Below are 18,142 nucleotides of genomic sequence, written 5' to 3' on the forward strand. Positions count from 1 at the left end.
TGTCTTCCTCTTTACATCATTATAAGCAAGGACGACTTGGCAATTGGACGGAATTGGCAAACTGGCTAGTGCATGCAGTACAAAAACCTGGATATCTTAAACTGACAGAAAATATCAAAAAGATTAGATTGATGAGAAATAGAACAGAATGGATTGGATTACACAGAGGATGAAACAGACTGAGAGATAGCCACAAAGATAAACTGGACACACTTGCTTTTCATAACTGTATTTGGTCAGCAATGATAAAAACTTTTTTGGTCTACATTGAATAGATGACTCAAAGACAATAGGGGTTTCATCTGTTGAGTAAAGAGAAGCCATTTTTACTGTCATTTCTCTGAAGACAACCATGATTTAAAAAGAGAGGAAGTTTATAAAATGTTCTTTATTTACCTTTTCAATTTTCTCCAGCCATTCTTTGTTGGATGCAAGTTCTGCCATAAATGCCTGGTGTTTTAGCCATTTACTGTGCAGATTCCTTGCTTCGTCATAAGACATATCCTGGGCTGTGAGCATCTTCTCATTGATCCAGAGTGACAGCTGAAAAAATGTGAAAAAGAATATGACTGTTTGACATTTTTTAAACTGTCTGTAGTACGGAATCAGAGGTGGGTAGAAAGTTTGAGGGTATTCAGAAGCAGGGTTTAGGCTGGCCCATTCCAAAGATAGAGGCAAGAAGTTTGGATCAGATCTGGGAGCTGTTTGAAGCCAGGATTCTTGTCTGGGGCAATCTCTATTAAATGTTAACAACATCTACAATATACAAATAACCAACATTTGTATTATACGGTATGGGCCTAATCCAAAGCCTAATGAAGAAACTGGAGAGACTCCCATTGATTCCAATGAGCTTTGGCTCTGGCCCTATGTGTTTAATACTTGCAGTAGATCAAAACACCTCTGTCTCTTTTAGACTGTACTTGATTGACACGTGGGAAAACTGTGGCAGATACACAATTAAATATAACATTGATTAATGCTGATTACCGAACATCCAAATATTGTATAACTCTTATACAGCCTGGCTTTAATTTGGCCCTTAGCTATTGGCTGGCTTGCCTTTTGACAGTGTCAGTAACGAGGCCACGCATTCAATGGTTATGAATACTGAGCTCCCCGAGCCCCTCAAGAAGGGATACTTCTGGACCAGGGTGGAAGTTCACCTTTGTGCTTATCTTAATAATGTGTTTGGCACCTCTATATTATGTTTATTAGCACCATATAGGCACCACACAGAGAGAGACAAAAATACATTTTCAGGGCAGTGTAGGAAAACTTGCATGGCTGCTACCCTTCCTTGCACATACATAGACAGCTCCATCCACCAAAAGACAAATAATTGAGAGGGTGGACCGGAAGATGAATTTTTGGCCCCTTCAAAATGTCCTCCACGGGAGAGCTCACCATCTTCCCTGCCAGTTTACATTCTCTCACCATGCCCCGTCATGAAAACTCAACATCTCTAACATTTTAACACAGGGTATTAAAAGTGACTACTCCATCAAATGTGTTATTGGCACTACTACAGAGGCCATCCCTCAGTGAAGTGATAAAGGGCCCAACCCCCCCATCTCCATTGAAGTCAACTACAAAGTTCCCACTGAGTTCAATGGGAGCCGGGTCAGGCACAAGCATTCTAGTTATTGGTAACATTGACAGTACGTTTCCTCTATTTCTCTGTAGGCAGAAGTCTGACCCACATGCCACCAACACAGTCTTAAGATTCTCTCAGAAATGTTCTACTTAGAACCCTGACCCTATATTGGAATACTGTAGTGTGGACCCCTCATCTGTGTGAAGTTCCATTGACGTCAATGTGACTTTACACAAGTGCAGAGATCTACGTTGGTAAATCTGCATTGAATCAGAAGTTCTATCCCTAGACGTATATCAAAGCAGCGTTTTACAAAGAAGTTTTTGTTGGAACTTCACATTATGTCTATGTCACTCTCATTATATGAATACACACACACACACGTGCACACACAATATTCATTTACATTGTACTAAATTAGATCTCTTTCTTTGTCTAATTTTCACTAGATTCTTTAATACTCAAGGATTCTTTCTTTTTTTTAAATGCTGTTTCCAAATATTCATTAAACATACTCCTGCAATTCAAACAAAACCAGAATTCCATTCCCCTTTATATAAATACAGTTCATTCCTTTTTGCTTTGATTGTCCTGAAATATATCAATAATGAGAATTTTCATACCAAAACTGAAGAAACAAGTAAAATTTTAAAAATATCCTTTTGGCCAATAGCAGAGGTAGTGAGAAATAGCAAAAACAATGCTTGCTACTAACACTAAAAAAAAAAAAAATCTTTCCTCTGTTGAAGCTCACATCTGAGTGGTCTCATTCAAACCTAGTTGTTTTTTTTAATTATGAAGAAATGCAGCACAGAACACTTACAAAAGCTCATGAAAAGATGCACACTCTGCATCTTTAGAGGCACCATCCAAGAGGAATATATGTAAACAAAATCTAAGCTTTGATACTAACAAGGCCAATTCTGCAATATGCACCATTCTACAAATAAAACACTATGTGGGCTAGGGTAATGGAACAGATCAGTAAAATTTGCCAGATCACCACTACTCAGTCAGAGTTCTTGGACAACAAACTCCATTTACAATTCATGAACATTTTTAAAAGGTCATTAAAGAGCATGGTTAATCTTTGTAAAAATAGAAAACATATAAACAGAGTCAGAAAAATACTCATCTGATCTTTTTACTGAATCTAACTAAAAAACAATGCCCATCTTAACACAGCTATTATAGGTCTAAGGGGGTTACAGTTCTAATAGGCATATTGGCAGGGAACATATGGACTCTGAAGGTTTAACAGTCAGAGTCCATATTAAGAAATACATTATTATATAGCTCTAAATCAGTAATTGTACACTTAACTTTCCAGAAAAGAGACAGGTGTTACACTCTAGTAATTACAGTGCTTGCCTCCCACTTGTCTATTTTCTCTCAATGGCAACATTAACCCCATCTGCGGATCCTGAAGTGCTTCACAAAGGAATGAATCGTTATCCCTTCTTTACAGATGGGATAAACTGAGGCACATCAAAGAGAAGTGTCATATAGCCAGTGGTAGTAAGGCATAAAACCCAGATTTCTGACTCCCAGTTGCCTGTTTACCTCTTCTGACTCACAAAGGAGCTCCAAGACAGGATTTTTAGGCATCAGCATTAAAAGCTTGTCTTTGAAACCAGGAGAGACAGGTATTGGTTGCTGCAAGCCAGCATTTTCTGTACTGCTATAGACACAATGATGTTTCAGCAGCAGTTCATTCCCAGAGATACTGCCTTGGAAAAAAAAGATGTATGTATTCTAGTAAGGCTAAATCTTTGTCCTACTGAGATCAATGGGAGTTTTGCCATTGGCTTCAATGAAACCAGGAATTGGTCCTTAATGCCAAAGGGAGCTGGATACTAGATATTCTCCCACTTATTGCACCTGTGTCTCATAACATAGTTTCCACCATTGAATTTTGGGACATGAAATCATTTTCCTTACTCTTCCCAGACACTGTAAATATGCAGATTGCCAAAGCTTATCTGGAAGCGCAAGGTTCATAAACGTCTAAAACGTATGACAAAACCTGCTGGCACTAAATGAACAGATGGAGCATGTCTGACGTGGAATCCAGCCAAAACCTTCTTTAACTCTGACTTCTCAAGAGAAATCAGACCAGAAAGTGCTGGGACTTCTAAGCATTAACAGTGGAAATTCAGCTTTACAAAATTCTTCAGGGGTAGACTACCTAGGAACGAGGATATAAAGGAAATGAAATGGCAAAATTAAGCTTTCAAGGTACAAAATTCAGGAATTCTACCATTATCTACTAGGATTTCACTGGTGTCATACTTTAATTTCATTCATTCGGTAGATTTATTTGATACATCCATGTTTATGAATGGGAGAGAGAGACATAAAGAATGATGCCCAGTTATTAACAACGTAGCAGTATACCTGGCTGCTAAAGAAGAAAACCTGTCCACTCCCTGTGGGCTGGAGAAAAGATATGTCTTTAGTTCTTATAACTGAGCTGTCCCTATGAGCATTATCCTGTTTTCTTCCTGTGCGCCACTGAGTCATGGAAAGGAAGAACTGTGTGTCATGGGCTGGACTCAGCACAGTGCCACAGCTATATTGGGTGACTAATCATGAGACTGATAGTACTGTGAAAGGAACTGACCATTCAAAAAACTTTCTTAGGTTACTGTTGACAGTGATGAAAAGGGATACATCCGTAACGGGCAGTATGCAGGGAAGAAAAGGGATCAATTGGGGACATTGGAAGATAGAAGCAGATGACTGGGGATCAGATCAGGTCTCCTAACCCATTCTTAGCCCCAAGTTGGGAACAACATGAAGCAGCATCACTTCAGGGGCAGCTCTGGGAGGCAGTGTATTTCAGGAAGACACAAAGCCTCCAGGAGCACTAGAGAGCGTGGGGTGAGGGGTGTACATGCTAAACTATCCCTTCATTGTGTTCACCTCTCTGTCCCTGACAAACTCCATTAGCTGATGAAGGGAGTGCAGGGTGGGGGTGAGGAATAGCTCTGTCTCCTCTCCACCCCTTCAGGATGGCTTGTGCACTAGGGGAGCTAAGACGTGATCATTGTGCTCCAGAGAGCCCAGAGCTTGCAGCTGCGAATGGCTCCTTGCACCCCTTCACTACTCACATTCTAACAGGCTGAACTAGACCTAAAGAGAGATCTTGTATTGTCACTAATGTAAAATCTAAATTCCTGTTGGCAAGGTGTAGGTTTAGAATCTGGAGAGCACATCAACATTCACACAAAGGTCAAAGTCCAGAGAACCAGATGGATCTTTGTTATTATTAGTACTCTGTAGGAGGGAAGAACAAATTGCCAATACCAGCAGAATTTTTATTAATTTGTAATGTTTTTATTAATGGGGTAATACTATTTGGGCCAAAATTCATGGCTATACAAGAAAATGCCACTCAGCTGTGGACTTGCATGAATGCAACTGCACTGCCTTCAGTAAACATCATTTGTTCAGGTTATGAATGATATTTTGTATGTTTCTCCTATGGAATGAGCAATTATTTCCAACTATTGTACAACACCATCTTTGTGGCTTGTGTCCTGCATTATGTGGTTGAGAGGTATGGCTGATAAACTGAAATTTAAAATTTAAAACAGCTATTTCCCAACCACCTCATTGAGGGTCTCAGGTTTGCACAGCTAATTTTAATATGTGTTGTTAGCGATGCATGAAATAACCTGATAATCACTGGATTAATTCCACATGTTAAGAGAAAGATTATTTCTAATTTTAAATATTGCCTGCAGTGCAAAAGGCACATGTCCAGCGATAGGAGATCTGGACAGAAATGTTTTAAGAAATGCTGTAATGCTTTCCAATAAAAAAAACAAACCATCAGATAAACACCACATTAGAAACTATCCAATTTATTCCTACTCAGCCCATGTTTATTGCCTTGTGTTCCTTTTACTAATGTCATGTAGAAGCCATGTGGATAAGTAATATTTCAGGACACACAACGCACAGGTCAAACAATTCTTAATACAGAAACCCAGTGCTAATCCCTTCCAGATTCCATGACTAAATTTAACCATAGCTTCAAGTTTGTGCTTCTTTAAGCAACCTTTTTTCCTCTCTTTAACTTAATATGATCGAGAGGAAACTAAGACCATGAATATGATGGAGCCCCCAATAATAACAGAGCAGAAACCATTTGTTTCACTCTTAGATGTCGGGATCATTTAATACATATCGGATATGCACTTAAGACCTGATCCTGTGAGATTCTGAGAGCCCTCAGCTCCCACTGAATGCAAGTTGAGATGCTCATAATGCTGCAGGTTGAGGTTTTTAAAGATTATAGCCAAGTGACACAACCTACCTCCTGGCAGTCCTGAAGAAACTTTTGAAGATCTCTGTTGTCTTTCAACCTCATCAGAAGCTCACTGGCTGCCTCACGATTCTTCCTATGTCTATTTAAAAAACAAAAACAACACTTACATGGGCCCTTTTAAATAAAACTATGATTTTATCATTTTTTGCAGCCTTTATGGAATATCTATTATGAATGTGCGTGTGCTGGCAGCCTCACTTTATTGCCTTTCAAATAGAAGACATTATTAAGGCTCGTTACCGAATGTGCTTATTTAAGTTTCCTATGCATTTTGTGACCTACTCTGGATTAGTTTTGAGACACAAGGCCAAGTTCTGTAGTCAGTCAGATTTTATGATTGTCACGGAGTACAAAATTTGGCCTACTAGTTTTAAGACCACATGAAAGTTAAGACTTTGACAAAAACTTTAAAAAGTCTTGATTAAATCACATATTACTTAACTAATTCAAAGCATACACATGCTCTAAGGAGCTTTAATGTATTTTTCACTACGACGCAGCACCATTAGACCTGCTCCTACTGAACCATGCTGCAGTGGTTTCCATAATCCTCAAAATGCTGTGTTTAAGAACCAATTTATGTGTGGCCACACCTATATATTCTTGCAAACAGAAGCTTTAGATTTCCAGAAACATTATTTATTTGAGAAAAAAGTTTAAGATCAAACTTGGTTTAGAAGAAAAGAAGGTTTCTCAGGAAACTCCATTTCCCCCCTCATAACTGCATTTGCCCACGGCAGGATTGGGTTGACTTCCTCTGGGTTGGGTAGAGGTCTGAAAGACTTTGGTAGATAATCTGGCCATGAATAAGGTTCTCAGAGAAAGACCCTATTCTCAGCCACACACAACTGCTTGTTTACAAATGGCCACATAAGCTTTTGAATTAATTCCCAAGACATTTCAGACAAGAGTTTGGGTCTCACAGCACTTCAGTTGGGTTTGTTTTCTGAGATCTCTCTTTTCCCCGCTCTCTTTTGAGAAGGAAATGGGTTAAATGGGAATGATATCTATTAAATCTGACAGGCAGAAGTTGAGAGAATATGTTAGTTATGTATTGTGTAGTTGTTCATGTTTTACTGTATAAGCTCCTAGGGTGACAGGATAGGCACACATTTTTAAGAAGTCAAAACAAAAAGAAAAATCAGGAAATGAATTTGCAGGGTGATCCTACTAGATAAAAGTGACCTGTTGCCAATAGTGAAATAAATTATAAAATTAAAAAGAGAATTTACAAGGTATTAACTTGAACCAAGTTAAATGTGCAGAGATCTTAGGGCAGGGGAATCTGGGGTTAAACAAAACAAAAGAGTGACAGAGCCACTAACGTCAGGGCCTTTGAGGGGAAAGCATATACGGATATCAAGCAGATGATGGTGTAATTATTTTTCTCAGCATCATAATAAACATAACCTTTGGAGCTCATGCTATTAGTTTAATTCCCAAAATTCACTCGATAGTCTGAGATTATCTGGAGTGAGAAGAAAGGATTAGGGTCTTCTGAATTTTCACTTAAAGAAAAAAAAGTAGATCAGGAAGATCCAGTTTTATTCTCAGATTAAACTGTGAATGAAAGACTAATTCAGAGAAAGAAACATTAATTCTATAAATAATGGCTGTCCAATGGCTAGAAGACATGGAACGCTTTGCGAGACCTTGGTATAGTTAACAAAACCTCAATGACGGATTCTCATTGCATAGGGGGCTCATTTCTGCAATGACATCCAAGGGCCAGAAAGTGCAAAGGTGCTCAGTATGAGTGACTACGGTGGACCTGGGTGGTCATGGCTAGTGGTTGGAACAGGAATCATGTTTAGTCAGTAGTCAGGAATCTGAACCAAGGGTCTAAACCAGTGTCAGAGGCCGGATGCCAGAGCCAAGGGTGAGAGCTGAAGTCAGGAATCGAAGCTGAGGGTAAGGACTGGATTACCAGGAGCGAGGCAAGGCAGAGCAGCGCTGGGGCCAAGACTAGAACAAAGCAGGAGAAGGGCTTAGAAAAAGCAGGAGCTATTGCAGCCATACACAAATGTTTCAAGCAACTGCTGAATTGCTGTTGGGCTTAAGATTTGGTTTTCTGACTGTTCCAACCAATCAGGCAATGTAGCCAATCAGGTAGCCTACTAAAGGCCAGGTGCACTTGTTAGGTTGCCTGAAAACTGGCTCAACTGCAGTGATTCCAGACCCCAAGTACCCTCAATTCCCACAGAGGTACGGGTGCTCTGTACCTTTCAAGATGCACTCAGCACTTTGCTGTTTGGGGCCCTTAAAAGAGGGAAGTGTGATAACCTGCTTTATCTGGTAAGAAAGGCTGATACTCTATTAACTCTAATAGACGCCGCGATCGCGATCTGCAGCGGCAATTCGGCGGGAGGTCCTTCGCTCCCAGGCGGAGTGAGGGACCGTCCGCCGAATTGCCGCCGAATACCTGGACGTGCCGCCCCTCTCCAGAGCGGCCGCCCCAAGCACCTGCTTGACAAGCTGGTGCCTGGAGCCGGCCCTGTCTAATTTGTTAGTCTCTAAGGTGCCACAAGTACTCCTGTTCTATTAACTCTTTGTGCTCCAGCTTACAGTCTGTGGAGGGAAAAATCTAGATAAAGGGTCAATTTCTCTCATTTATACCAGTGTGATTCCAGTGAAGGCAACAGTGTTGCAAAGGTGAAACTGGGAAGAGAGTTGGGCCCAAATAATCCAGGAGTGAAGACTGGATCCCTTTTTGAGATATTTAGGGAGGGAGCTGGAGTCATACCTTTCTCAATAGCCGACCCCTTCCAAAAGTGCTGAGCAGGACTGCAATCCCGACTCACTTCATGACAAAAGTGCAAGACTCTCCTCTGCCATGGCATAATGGAGTTGGAGCTGTTCCATAACAATTTATGAGTACTGTATATCGCCCTGATTACTGAGATATATATTGCATGAAGATAGTGGGTTAACTCATTAGAAGTCTGCCTGAAAAAACAGGCAGGAGGGAGAAAGAGTGGCTCAAGACAAGCCTCCCCTAGCAAGCACTTGAGAGTTGTTAAGGGACAATGCCAGAACCATTGGTTCTGAGAACTCTGGCTCAATCTCCTGCTGAGTCTTCAGGACTGGTTTGGCCGGAGGACCAAAGCCTGGGAACCGAGAAGAACAAAAAAAAGACAAAGGAGGGTTTAAAAGGGACATTCTCTCAAGAGAGGAAGGTAGCTGTTCAGGGGAACCAGAATGAGACAGGTCTGCTGGCAGGGCCGGCTCCAGGGTTTTGGCCGCCCCAAGCAGCCAAAACAAACAAACAAACAAAAAGCCGCGATCGTGATCTGCAGCGGCAATTCGGCGGGAGGTCCTTCGCTCCCAGGCGGAGTGAGGGACCGTCCGCCGAATTGCCGCCGAATGTGCCGCCCCTCTCCGGAGCGGCCGCCCCAAGCACCTGCTTGACAAGCTGGTGCCTGGAGCCGGCCCTGTCTGCTGGGGGTGTCTGGAGAAGGCTCCCATGCTTAGATCACCATCACAGGATGTTAGGGATTTAGGTAAGATACAGATGTGTGTAAACTGTTGTTTTCAAATTCTTTTTTCTCTAAAAGCTTTGTTCCTGCTGCTTAAACAAACACTACTTTGTTTTAAGAAGTTTCTCTAGTCACTATATAGCAGTGGTCACAGACACACAAAGGGAAGAACCACAGGTTCCTGAACTCAGTCATCTGGAGGTAAGAAAGGTTGATACATGGTACTGTAACCCCGGGCCCTAAGAGTGGGAGAACTCTGACATTTTGAGATAAGATAGGTAAATGCATGAAGCCTGAGGGGGTGCCCTCAGTGAGACCAGAAAGGGGACAGAGGTTCAACAAGCCCCATAACCATAACCCGTGGTTTTCTAGTAACGTTAATGATGCTTGTAACAACAAGAACAACCAAAACTTTCTGCCTCCACTAGGCTCAAGTCAATACATGTTTGCAACTCAGAGTGGAAAAAGATTTTATTAGTGAGCTAAAATCATTTTCTGAAGGGGATTCAACATTTACACATTTGAAAGAGTTTCCCCTTCAGCCTTCAATTCTTTAAAACACTTGTGTATATGCCCAATAGATTTTTTCATAAATGTATTCATATTTATGACTTGTATTGCAATAGTGCATAGAGGTCCCATCAAAAATTGGGCCCCACTGTATTAAGTAGTGTACACTCATATAATGACCCCAAGATCTTAGTCTCTTCTTTGTAGGCGAATTATGAAGGATGTGAAATAGGAATGGTAGAGATACTAATCACTATCATATATCTGAATGAAATTACCCAGAAAGGAGAGTGCTAAAAGGTTGCTACAGTGTTACTGATACTTGCTCTATATGAAAGCACCTACGAACTCTAATGAGTCAGAAAAATGGATAAACAAAGTCATGGTAGCTCAACAGTTAATCTGTGGGTTTCACAGAGCCTGAACAGGAACAGAAACTGAGAGCATGGCTACATTTACAGATGTAGAGCGCTGGGAGTTAAACCAGCCTTCAGAGACTGCAGTGGGGAAAATGCTGCCGAACGTTTACACTCTCAGTTGGAAGTGCACTGGCGTGGCCACATTAGCAGCTCTTGCAACGCCACAAAGACCACAAAGAGCAGTGCATTGTGGTAGCTATCCCAGTGTTCAAGTGGCTGCAACCTGCTTTTCAACTGTGGGGGTGGGGTGGAGTGTGACAGGGAGTATGTGGGAGGAGAGAGAGAGTGGCTTTGTGGCATGCTGGGAGTGTCTCAGCATGCTGTCTTGTAAGTTCAGACCCCGCTCTCGCATACTCACAGCAAGCAACATACCACATTAATAGCTTGCTTTGTCCCGGAGCAGATAAGCATGCTGGCTGTCAAAAACAGTGCTTTGAACGGGGATATTTGCATTTCTACAGCCGATTCCAAAACAATGACAAGAGTGGCCACTTGACTGAAGAGGATTATGGTACGTCTCCAGAGGCCGATCGCAGCGCAGTAATGCAACATTTCGTTCACACTGACGCTGGGGCGTGTCAGCTGAGGCGCAACAAGCATTATGCATCTCATGGAGGTGGATTACCAGGAGCGCTCCAGCAGCAGAGTCCGGGTGCTCTAAGTGCCTTGCCAGTGTGGACGGGTCAGGAGTTAGGGTGCCTGGGGCTGCTTTAATGCGCTCTAACTTGCAAGTGTAGCCAAGCCCTGCGACATCATTAAAGCAAGACTGTTAAACACTTGTGGAGGTAACTGCCTGCTGAGAGAGATCTATTAGTTTGGCTCTACCATTCCTGTTTGTTTCAACAAAGCTTATGCTGTTCAATTTTTTTCTCATGGAGGTGCAACTCTTCCACCGAAAGAGTAAAGAAACTCTCTTCCCTGAATTGACAACAATAATCTTGGAAGAAGTTACTCACAGCCATTTTGCCTATAGGATTTTCATGAGTGTAAAACCTGGCAAAAACAGTTCCATTGTGACCTGGGTCAGTCATGCTGGTGTTTTAAAACTAGAACTTATTTTCAGAAATAAGGGGCTCATCATCCACATAACCAGATTAGATGAGGTCCTCTACCTCCTCCCAATAGAAAATAGCCAAAGTCAAAAGTTTTTTACTACAAAGAACTCAGCTTCTTATGCTTGCCAAGCACTGAGCAAAGTCATGGATTTGGACTTGTTTGTTTAGGTTCTTCATAGGGCTGTCAAGCGATTAAAAAAATCAATCACGATTAATTGTGCAATTAATCGTACTGTTAAACAATAACATAATACTATTTATTTAAATATTTTTGCTTGTTTTCTACATTTTCAAATATATTGATTTCAATTACAACACAGAATACAAAGTGTACAGTGTTCACTTTATATTTATTTTTGATTACAAATATTTGCACTGTAAAAAAACAAAAGAAATAGTGTATTTCAATTCACCTAAAAGAAGTACTGTAGTGCAATCTCTTTATCATGAAAGTTGAACTTACAAATGTAGAATTATGTACAGAAAATAACTGCATTCAAAAATAAAACAATGTAAAACTTTAGAACCTACAAGTCCACTCAGTCCTATTTCAGCCAATTGCTCAGACAAACAAGTTTGGTTACAATTTGCAGAAGATAATGCTGCCTGCTTCTTGTTTACATCACCTGAAAGTGAGAACAGGTGTTTGCATGGCACTGTCGTAGCCGGCATCACAAGATATTTATGTGCCAGATGCGCTAAAGATTCATATGTCCCTTCATACTTCAACCACCATTCCAGAAGACATGTATTCATGCTGATGACAGGTTCTGCTCGATAACAATACAAACCAGCGCAGTACGACCCATGTTCATTTTCATCATCTAAGTCAGATGCCACCAGCAGAAGGTTGATTTTCTGTTTTGGTGGTTCGGGTTCTGTAGTTTCCACATCAGAGTGTTGCTCTTTTAAGACATCTGAAAGCATTCTCCACACCTTGTCCCTCTCAGATTTTGGAAGGCACTTCTGATTCTTAAACCTTGGGTCGAGTGCTGTATCTATCCTTAGAAATCTCATATTGGTAACTTCTTTGCATTTTGTCAAATCTGCCGTGAAAGTGTTCGTTTTAAGAACATGTGCTGGGTCATCATCCAAGACTGCTATAACATGAAATATATGGCAGAATGCAGGTAAAACAGAACAGGAGACATACAATTCTCCCCCAAGGAGTTCAATCACAAATTTAATTAATGCATTATTTTTTTAATGAGCAGCACCAGCATGGAAGCATGTCCTTTGAAATGGTGGACGAAGCATGAAGGGACATATCTGGCATGTAAATACCTTGCAACGCCAGCTACAAAAGCGAACGCCTGTTTTCACTTTCAGGTGACATTTTAAATAAGGAAGCAGTCAGCAGTATCTCCTGTAAATGTACACAAACTTGTTTGTCTTAGCGATTGGCTGGACAAGAAGTAGGACTGAGTAGACTTGTAGGCTCTAAAGTTTTACAATGTTTTGTTTTTGAGAGCAGTCATATAACAAAAACAAAAAAAAATTTACATTTGTAAGTTACACTTTCACGATAAAGGACTACAGTACTTGTATGAGGTGAATTGGAAAATACTATTTCTTTTGTTTATCATTTTTACAGTGTAAATATTTGTAATAAAAAATAATAATATAAAGTGAGCACTGTACACTTTGTATTCTGTGTTGTAATAGAAATCAATATATTTGAAAATATAGAAAACCATCCATAAATATTTAATAAATTTCAATAAGTTTAAAAGTGCAATTAATCACGATTAATTTTTTTAATCGCAGTTATTTTTTTGAGTTAATTGCGCGAGTTAACTGCAATTAATCGACAGCCCTAGTTCTTTGTTGTACACCCAGATGGAGCCTGACTGGGAGATATACTTTCTGTTAAACCAAGAGGCCTCCTTTAAACACATTCTCACAACACTCAAAACTTAGGGCTTGTCTTCACTACTGGGGTAAGTTGACCTAAGTTACGCTACTCCAGCTACATGAATAATTTAGCTGGAGTCGACATAGCTTAGGTTGACTTACCCCAGTCTCTTCACTGCGCTGCGCTGACGGGAGACACTCTCCAGTCAACTTATCACTAGACCCGCTAAATTGACACCCACTGCATCAATTGTAGCAGCGGCAATCTCCCCAGTAGTGAGGACAAGCCCTTACACTTTGTTTTTGAGGCTTATCACTCCTAGAAACTTAACCGCAATTGCACGTATTTCCTTAAGAGTATAACACTGGGTGGGTTTTTGCAGTGTTCCACATAAATAGCTTTGGAAATGAGGAAATGTGTTGATGTAAAATGAAATAAAAAACTGTGTCTAAGGTTTGTCTTGCATTCAAAGCAGGAACATGTACAGCCCATGTCATGCAATTAAGGTCTGTAAGGCAGCCATCTAGGGTGCCATAAAACAGTACGGATAACAAGGAGGTTTCCACTGCAGCAAAGAGTCACTTGATAACAAGACCCCTGAGTTTTGGGAGAATCTCTTTGAAGCACAGGAAATGGAAAGTGGCCTAGTCAGGCCTAGAATATCCCCACACGTCAGCTGCCTATTACCTTAGCATGGGCTTCAGGGAGAAGCTGACCAGAAGATACTGTGTTGCTGGATCCACCCTTAATGACAGAGGTTGTAGGAAAAGGCTGGCTGAGCAGAAGACAAGTTCCCTGACTTAGCAAGTGGGAGGAAAAAGCTAAGGTGAAGGAGAGAGAAAATCAGAGAAGATGGGGAGGGAAAGTTTGGTGTTACCTGCTTTGTTTGCTTCGGATGAGTGGGAGGAAAGAACTTTTATCCTCATGCTAATATATTTAGTGCTGATCTTTCAAGCAGTATAATAAAAATGGTGTAAAGATCATGTTATATTTCTGGCTAAGAAACAAAATCTTACCTTGCAAAATCTAAGTCAGAATCAAGTCAGAAGATGCTATCATAGGCAGGTTGGGAAGCTTGAGAGATTGCCTCATTTATTAAGAGAAAAATGCCTTGTTCTGTGTTTCCAAATATTTGTTTTTATTTTCCACTTCTCTTATTGGAGGAGCCATGAATGAGAAGCAGGTATTCATGAAAACTAGTCATCACCTGAGGAGAGTTAGTGACGTTTGAGGGTTGTTGAAAGCCTGGAACTTCTAAAATTCTGTGGTAATGCCAGTGCCCAATGTGCCATGCCACCAATACATCTTCTGCTTCTCCTCTAATATATATGGTGCCAGAAATAAACAGAGTACGGAAGCAAGATCCCTACATTGCTAGAGACTGTATAGTTGTAACTGTTCAGGCCTAGGCAGACAAAGTGAAATCAGTGCTGGTGCTGGCTGGGTATACACTGTGTCCTTGTGTTGATTAAAAGATAATTTGAAAGCAGTGTGACATTTAATACTGTTATTGCCTTCCCTAATTATAAACAAAGTCTTCTAGGAGAAGTTGAATAGCCCCTCATAGAGCAGAGACTTATATTTGTACAATGAGGACACGCGGGCAGGCCCATTCTAATGGCCACTGTGCTGTGTATCTCAATTCAGGTTCTTTGCTGGAGGAGTGGGAAGCTCTGCAGAGTCAGCACACTTGGGCCCTGGAATGAAATTGAGCCTCGGGTCACTTTCAAGGGATCCCATCTTTCTGGCACTTGGAGCATCATTGTTGGGATCTAAAGGGAGCCATATCCACTCCATTCTGGTCAGATAGAGGATCACTGAAACGTGTAGGGCTAAGGGAATCCTTCGAAAGAGATCCCCGGGAATCACTGGTAACAGAAATATTCTGCCTTTCTCTGTGAGGGCATCTTGGTGGACCATAACTGAGGCAGAATGCGTACAGGCTAGAGGTGTTTGCTTTACCCAGACAGAGAAGAAAGGCAAATGACTAAATGGAATATCCTACACTTAGGTTCATCCTCGGAGAGAAGAGCAATTAGCTATCGCTGAGCTTCTCTGAAGGAGAAACTTATGTAATTAGGGTAAGATGAGAATCTGGTATAAGGATCAAAAGTATTATTTGGCATAAAAGTTCTACATACGTTTATTATTTATTATTAATTATTATTATTATTATTATTACTGTGCTTTGTGATCTAAGGATAAAAGTGCATCAAAGGCATTAGGTTCATTCCCATCAAAATTAAACATCCTGAATTTACAAAAGCAGAAGTGCTTAAAATCTACAGCTGCCACATCCCAGCAATAAGGACAAAAAAAAATAGCCTGTTTTAGGATGAGAGAGACATTTTTACCAATGTTTTCTAATCTGATTTCACAAAAAGGGGCAGGGAACCTCTGTTATACCTTGGGAATCATGATCAAAGCCAAGTGGATAGGACAGGTACAATTTCACTTGCACTCCAGAGAAGCCACCTTCCTTCTTTGGAGAAGGACAGGAATACATTCATCTAATTAAATTAGCCAGGTGATAGCAGGGAAACTTTAGACTTGTGGAACCAGGGAAGGCTAGTTCTAAGGCTCCCTCAATTCATAGTATAAACAGTCTATGAATGCTCTGATACAGTGATATAGCAACAGCCAAATCCTACTATTAGCTCACTATTTCAAATGTCTCCAGAAGGAGGCAGAGGTCATATTTGATTACTATTAGCCTCTCTCATTTTTGAAGCATTCTGGTTCCTAATGTTTGTATAAGACAAAGAAAACATACTATATTAGGATTTTCTAATACGTCTCTTTGCCTTAATCATCTACAAGAAAACTGGATTAAAACATACAGGGGTTGAATTTCAGGTCACTTAGGTCAGCTTCGCACTGGTGTAACTCTACTGATTCCAGTAGAGTTCTTCCCTGTTTACACTGATGTAAGAGAGAGAAGCTAACCCACTTTCCAGTATACTTCAGCTTAATTCCTTGCTCCCAGGAGCTGGGGTTTTCTACATCTCAGTACCAATCCAACCGGTACCAGTGCTTCATGCTAGGAAATCTCCACAATCCAAAGGATAAAGGCAAATTCAGAAAAGATATCAAGTTCTGAGTGAGCAGGCTGGGAAGTTTGATGCACAACAGTCACTAAAACTCTTAGCAAACCTTACCTGTCATCAATAGAGTCCACTTTCTCTTGGATCTTGTCAGAGTTAATATTCCCATCGCTAAAGAGCCTCCTGCCAGTTTCTACAACTGCATTGAGCTTTTCCTCATTGGCATCCATTGTGGTCATGAAATCCTCCTGTTTTCTAATAGCAGCTTCCGCTCCTTCCAAGGTAGTGGGCATTTCAGTATGGGCCAAAACATATTCCTTTTAAGAAAAATATATCAGACAAAAAAGCATAAGACATGTTAATTGCTATCTGCTTGACAGAGAGAGCTTCCCCATACCGGGGGAAGTGAGAGTGTGAACGTGAGAGTGTTTGCCAAGAACTGGTAGATATCAACTTGATGCAAAGGATCATTTTTGTGAAAAAAGCTTGATCTCTTTAGCTAGGCGACTGCAATAAGTGGTGTCAATTTGTGTGAGATTAATGCAAGGAACTAAATTACTGTCCACTTACCTGGTTATTAAGAAATGCTTCAGCTTGCTTAGTGTCTCTGAGAAACAGCTGGTAGGCATGAGACTGTGAAAGGAGGTTTTGCCTATTCTCCCACATTTTGTGAAGCTCATTCCATCCAGTGTCCAAAGCCTGCAGGCGCTGGCGTAAGAACATATACTGTGCATCAGTTTGTCCTTGGGTTACCATCTCGCCCATGTCTCTCATTTTCTGGTAGTCTTCCTCATAATTGTTAATTTCGTTCTTAATATTCTCATGCTGAGTGAGCAGCTTTTCAGCCTCTGTCAGTGTGTTCGGCATATCTTCTGAGGCAATCGCAGTCTGGGTTCTGGATAGCCAGGACTGGAAGTCGTCCAGGTCACGCAAAAACTGCTGTAGTTTGCTTGCCTCTCCAAGGGACTCTTCCCGGTTCTTGAGGGTGGTTTTCATTTCTTCCCACACATCGCTGATTTCTGCAAGCCTCGACAGGATAGCCTGAGCCTGGTCAGGATGTTCAGATTCCAACTTTTCAGCCTCTTTTTGCAGGTCACTTAGCTTAGCCTCAATGGCTACCAAATCACGTTCCATACCCGTCAACTTCCTCTGAAGGGCCATTACTCCAGTCAGATCATTGCCCAGATCTTGTGTGGATTCAATTACTTTGGTCTTTTCCCTGATCCAGGATTTGGTTTCATTACACTCAAGATGGTAATTCTGGATACTTAGAGCAGAGATAAGAGCATCTTTCTTTCTGTCCACCAGTTCTCTGAACTGGCTCCATCTAAAAATGGGGAGGAGAGAAAAGCAGAGAAACTGAGGGTAATATACAATAATGGTAAAGTCTAATGTCAACATTTCTGAATGAGGAAAATGGCTGAAGTAAGCCTATTGAACTTTTAAATAACCTCTTTTTGTTTTTTTTGTTTTTGTTTTCCCCCCCACAGTGAGCTACAGTGTATACTAGAAAACACCAGATAGCAATGGACTGGATCTCAACATTTTCACTTTTTGCAGGGTCAAATATTTTCTGCAGGTTACACTCTAACTTTCTGGATTTTCTGCATGGCGTGAATGCACATGAAGACTAAAACTAAGAATCTAAGACAGGTTTGTAAAATATGCTGTACCAGTTTATTTTTACAACAAAATATTTAGTACAGTAAGTCTTCATATGATCACAGATTTATAGCTACAGTACTAAGGGCCTAATTCAGAGTCCATTGATGTCAATGGAACAACTCTGGCTTTGAATCAGGCTCTAAGAGAGAGGCAGAATTTAAAAAAAAAAAAAAAACAGAACTACG

General features: G+C 40.8%; 1 protein-coding gene across 2 annotated transcripts in view; it reads right to left on the minus strand.

Annotated features, from left to right (window-relative positions):
* Positions 1–18,142, minus strand: part of SPTBN1 (spectrin beta, non-erythrocytic 1) — a 147,453-nt gene that overhangs the window by 40,602 nt on the left and 88,709 nt on the right. For both annotated transcript variants that reach the window (XM_029911738.1, XM_026652515.1), the window contains exons 15-18: positions 16,863–17,619; positions 16,407–16,609; positions 5,922–6,012; positions 397–543 (exon numbers count right to left, since the gene is read on the minus strand). In XM_029911738.1, coding sequence (XP_029767598.1) covers positions 397–543; positions 5,922–6,012; positions 16,407–16,609; positions 16,863–17,619 — 1,198 coding nt within the window. The remainder of the gene's footprint in view (positions 1–396; positions 544–5,921; positions 6,013–16,406; positions 16,610–16,862; positions 17,620–18,142) is intronic.

Source organism: Terrapene carolina, unplaced genomic scaffold (genome assembly GCF_002925995.2).
Source record: "Terrapene carolina triunguis isolate 2854851 unplaced genomic scaffold, T_m_triunguis-2.0 Scaffold120, whole genome shotgun sequence".
In the NCBI taxonomy this organism is placed as follows: Eukaryota; Metazoa; Chordata; order Testudines; family Emydidae; genus Terrapene; species Terrapene triunguis.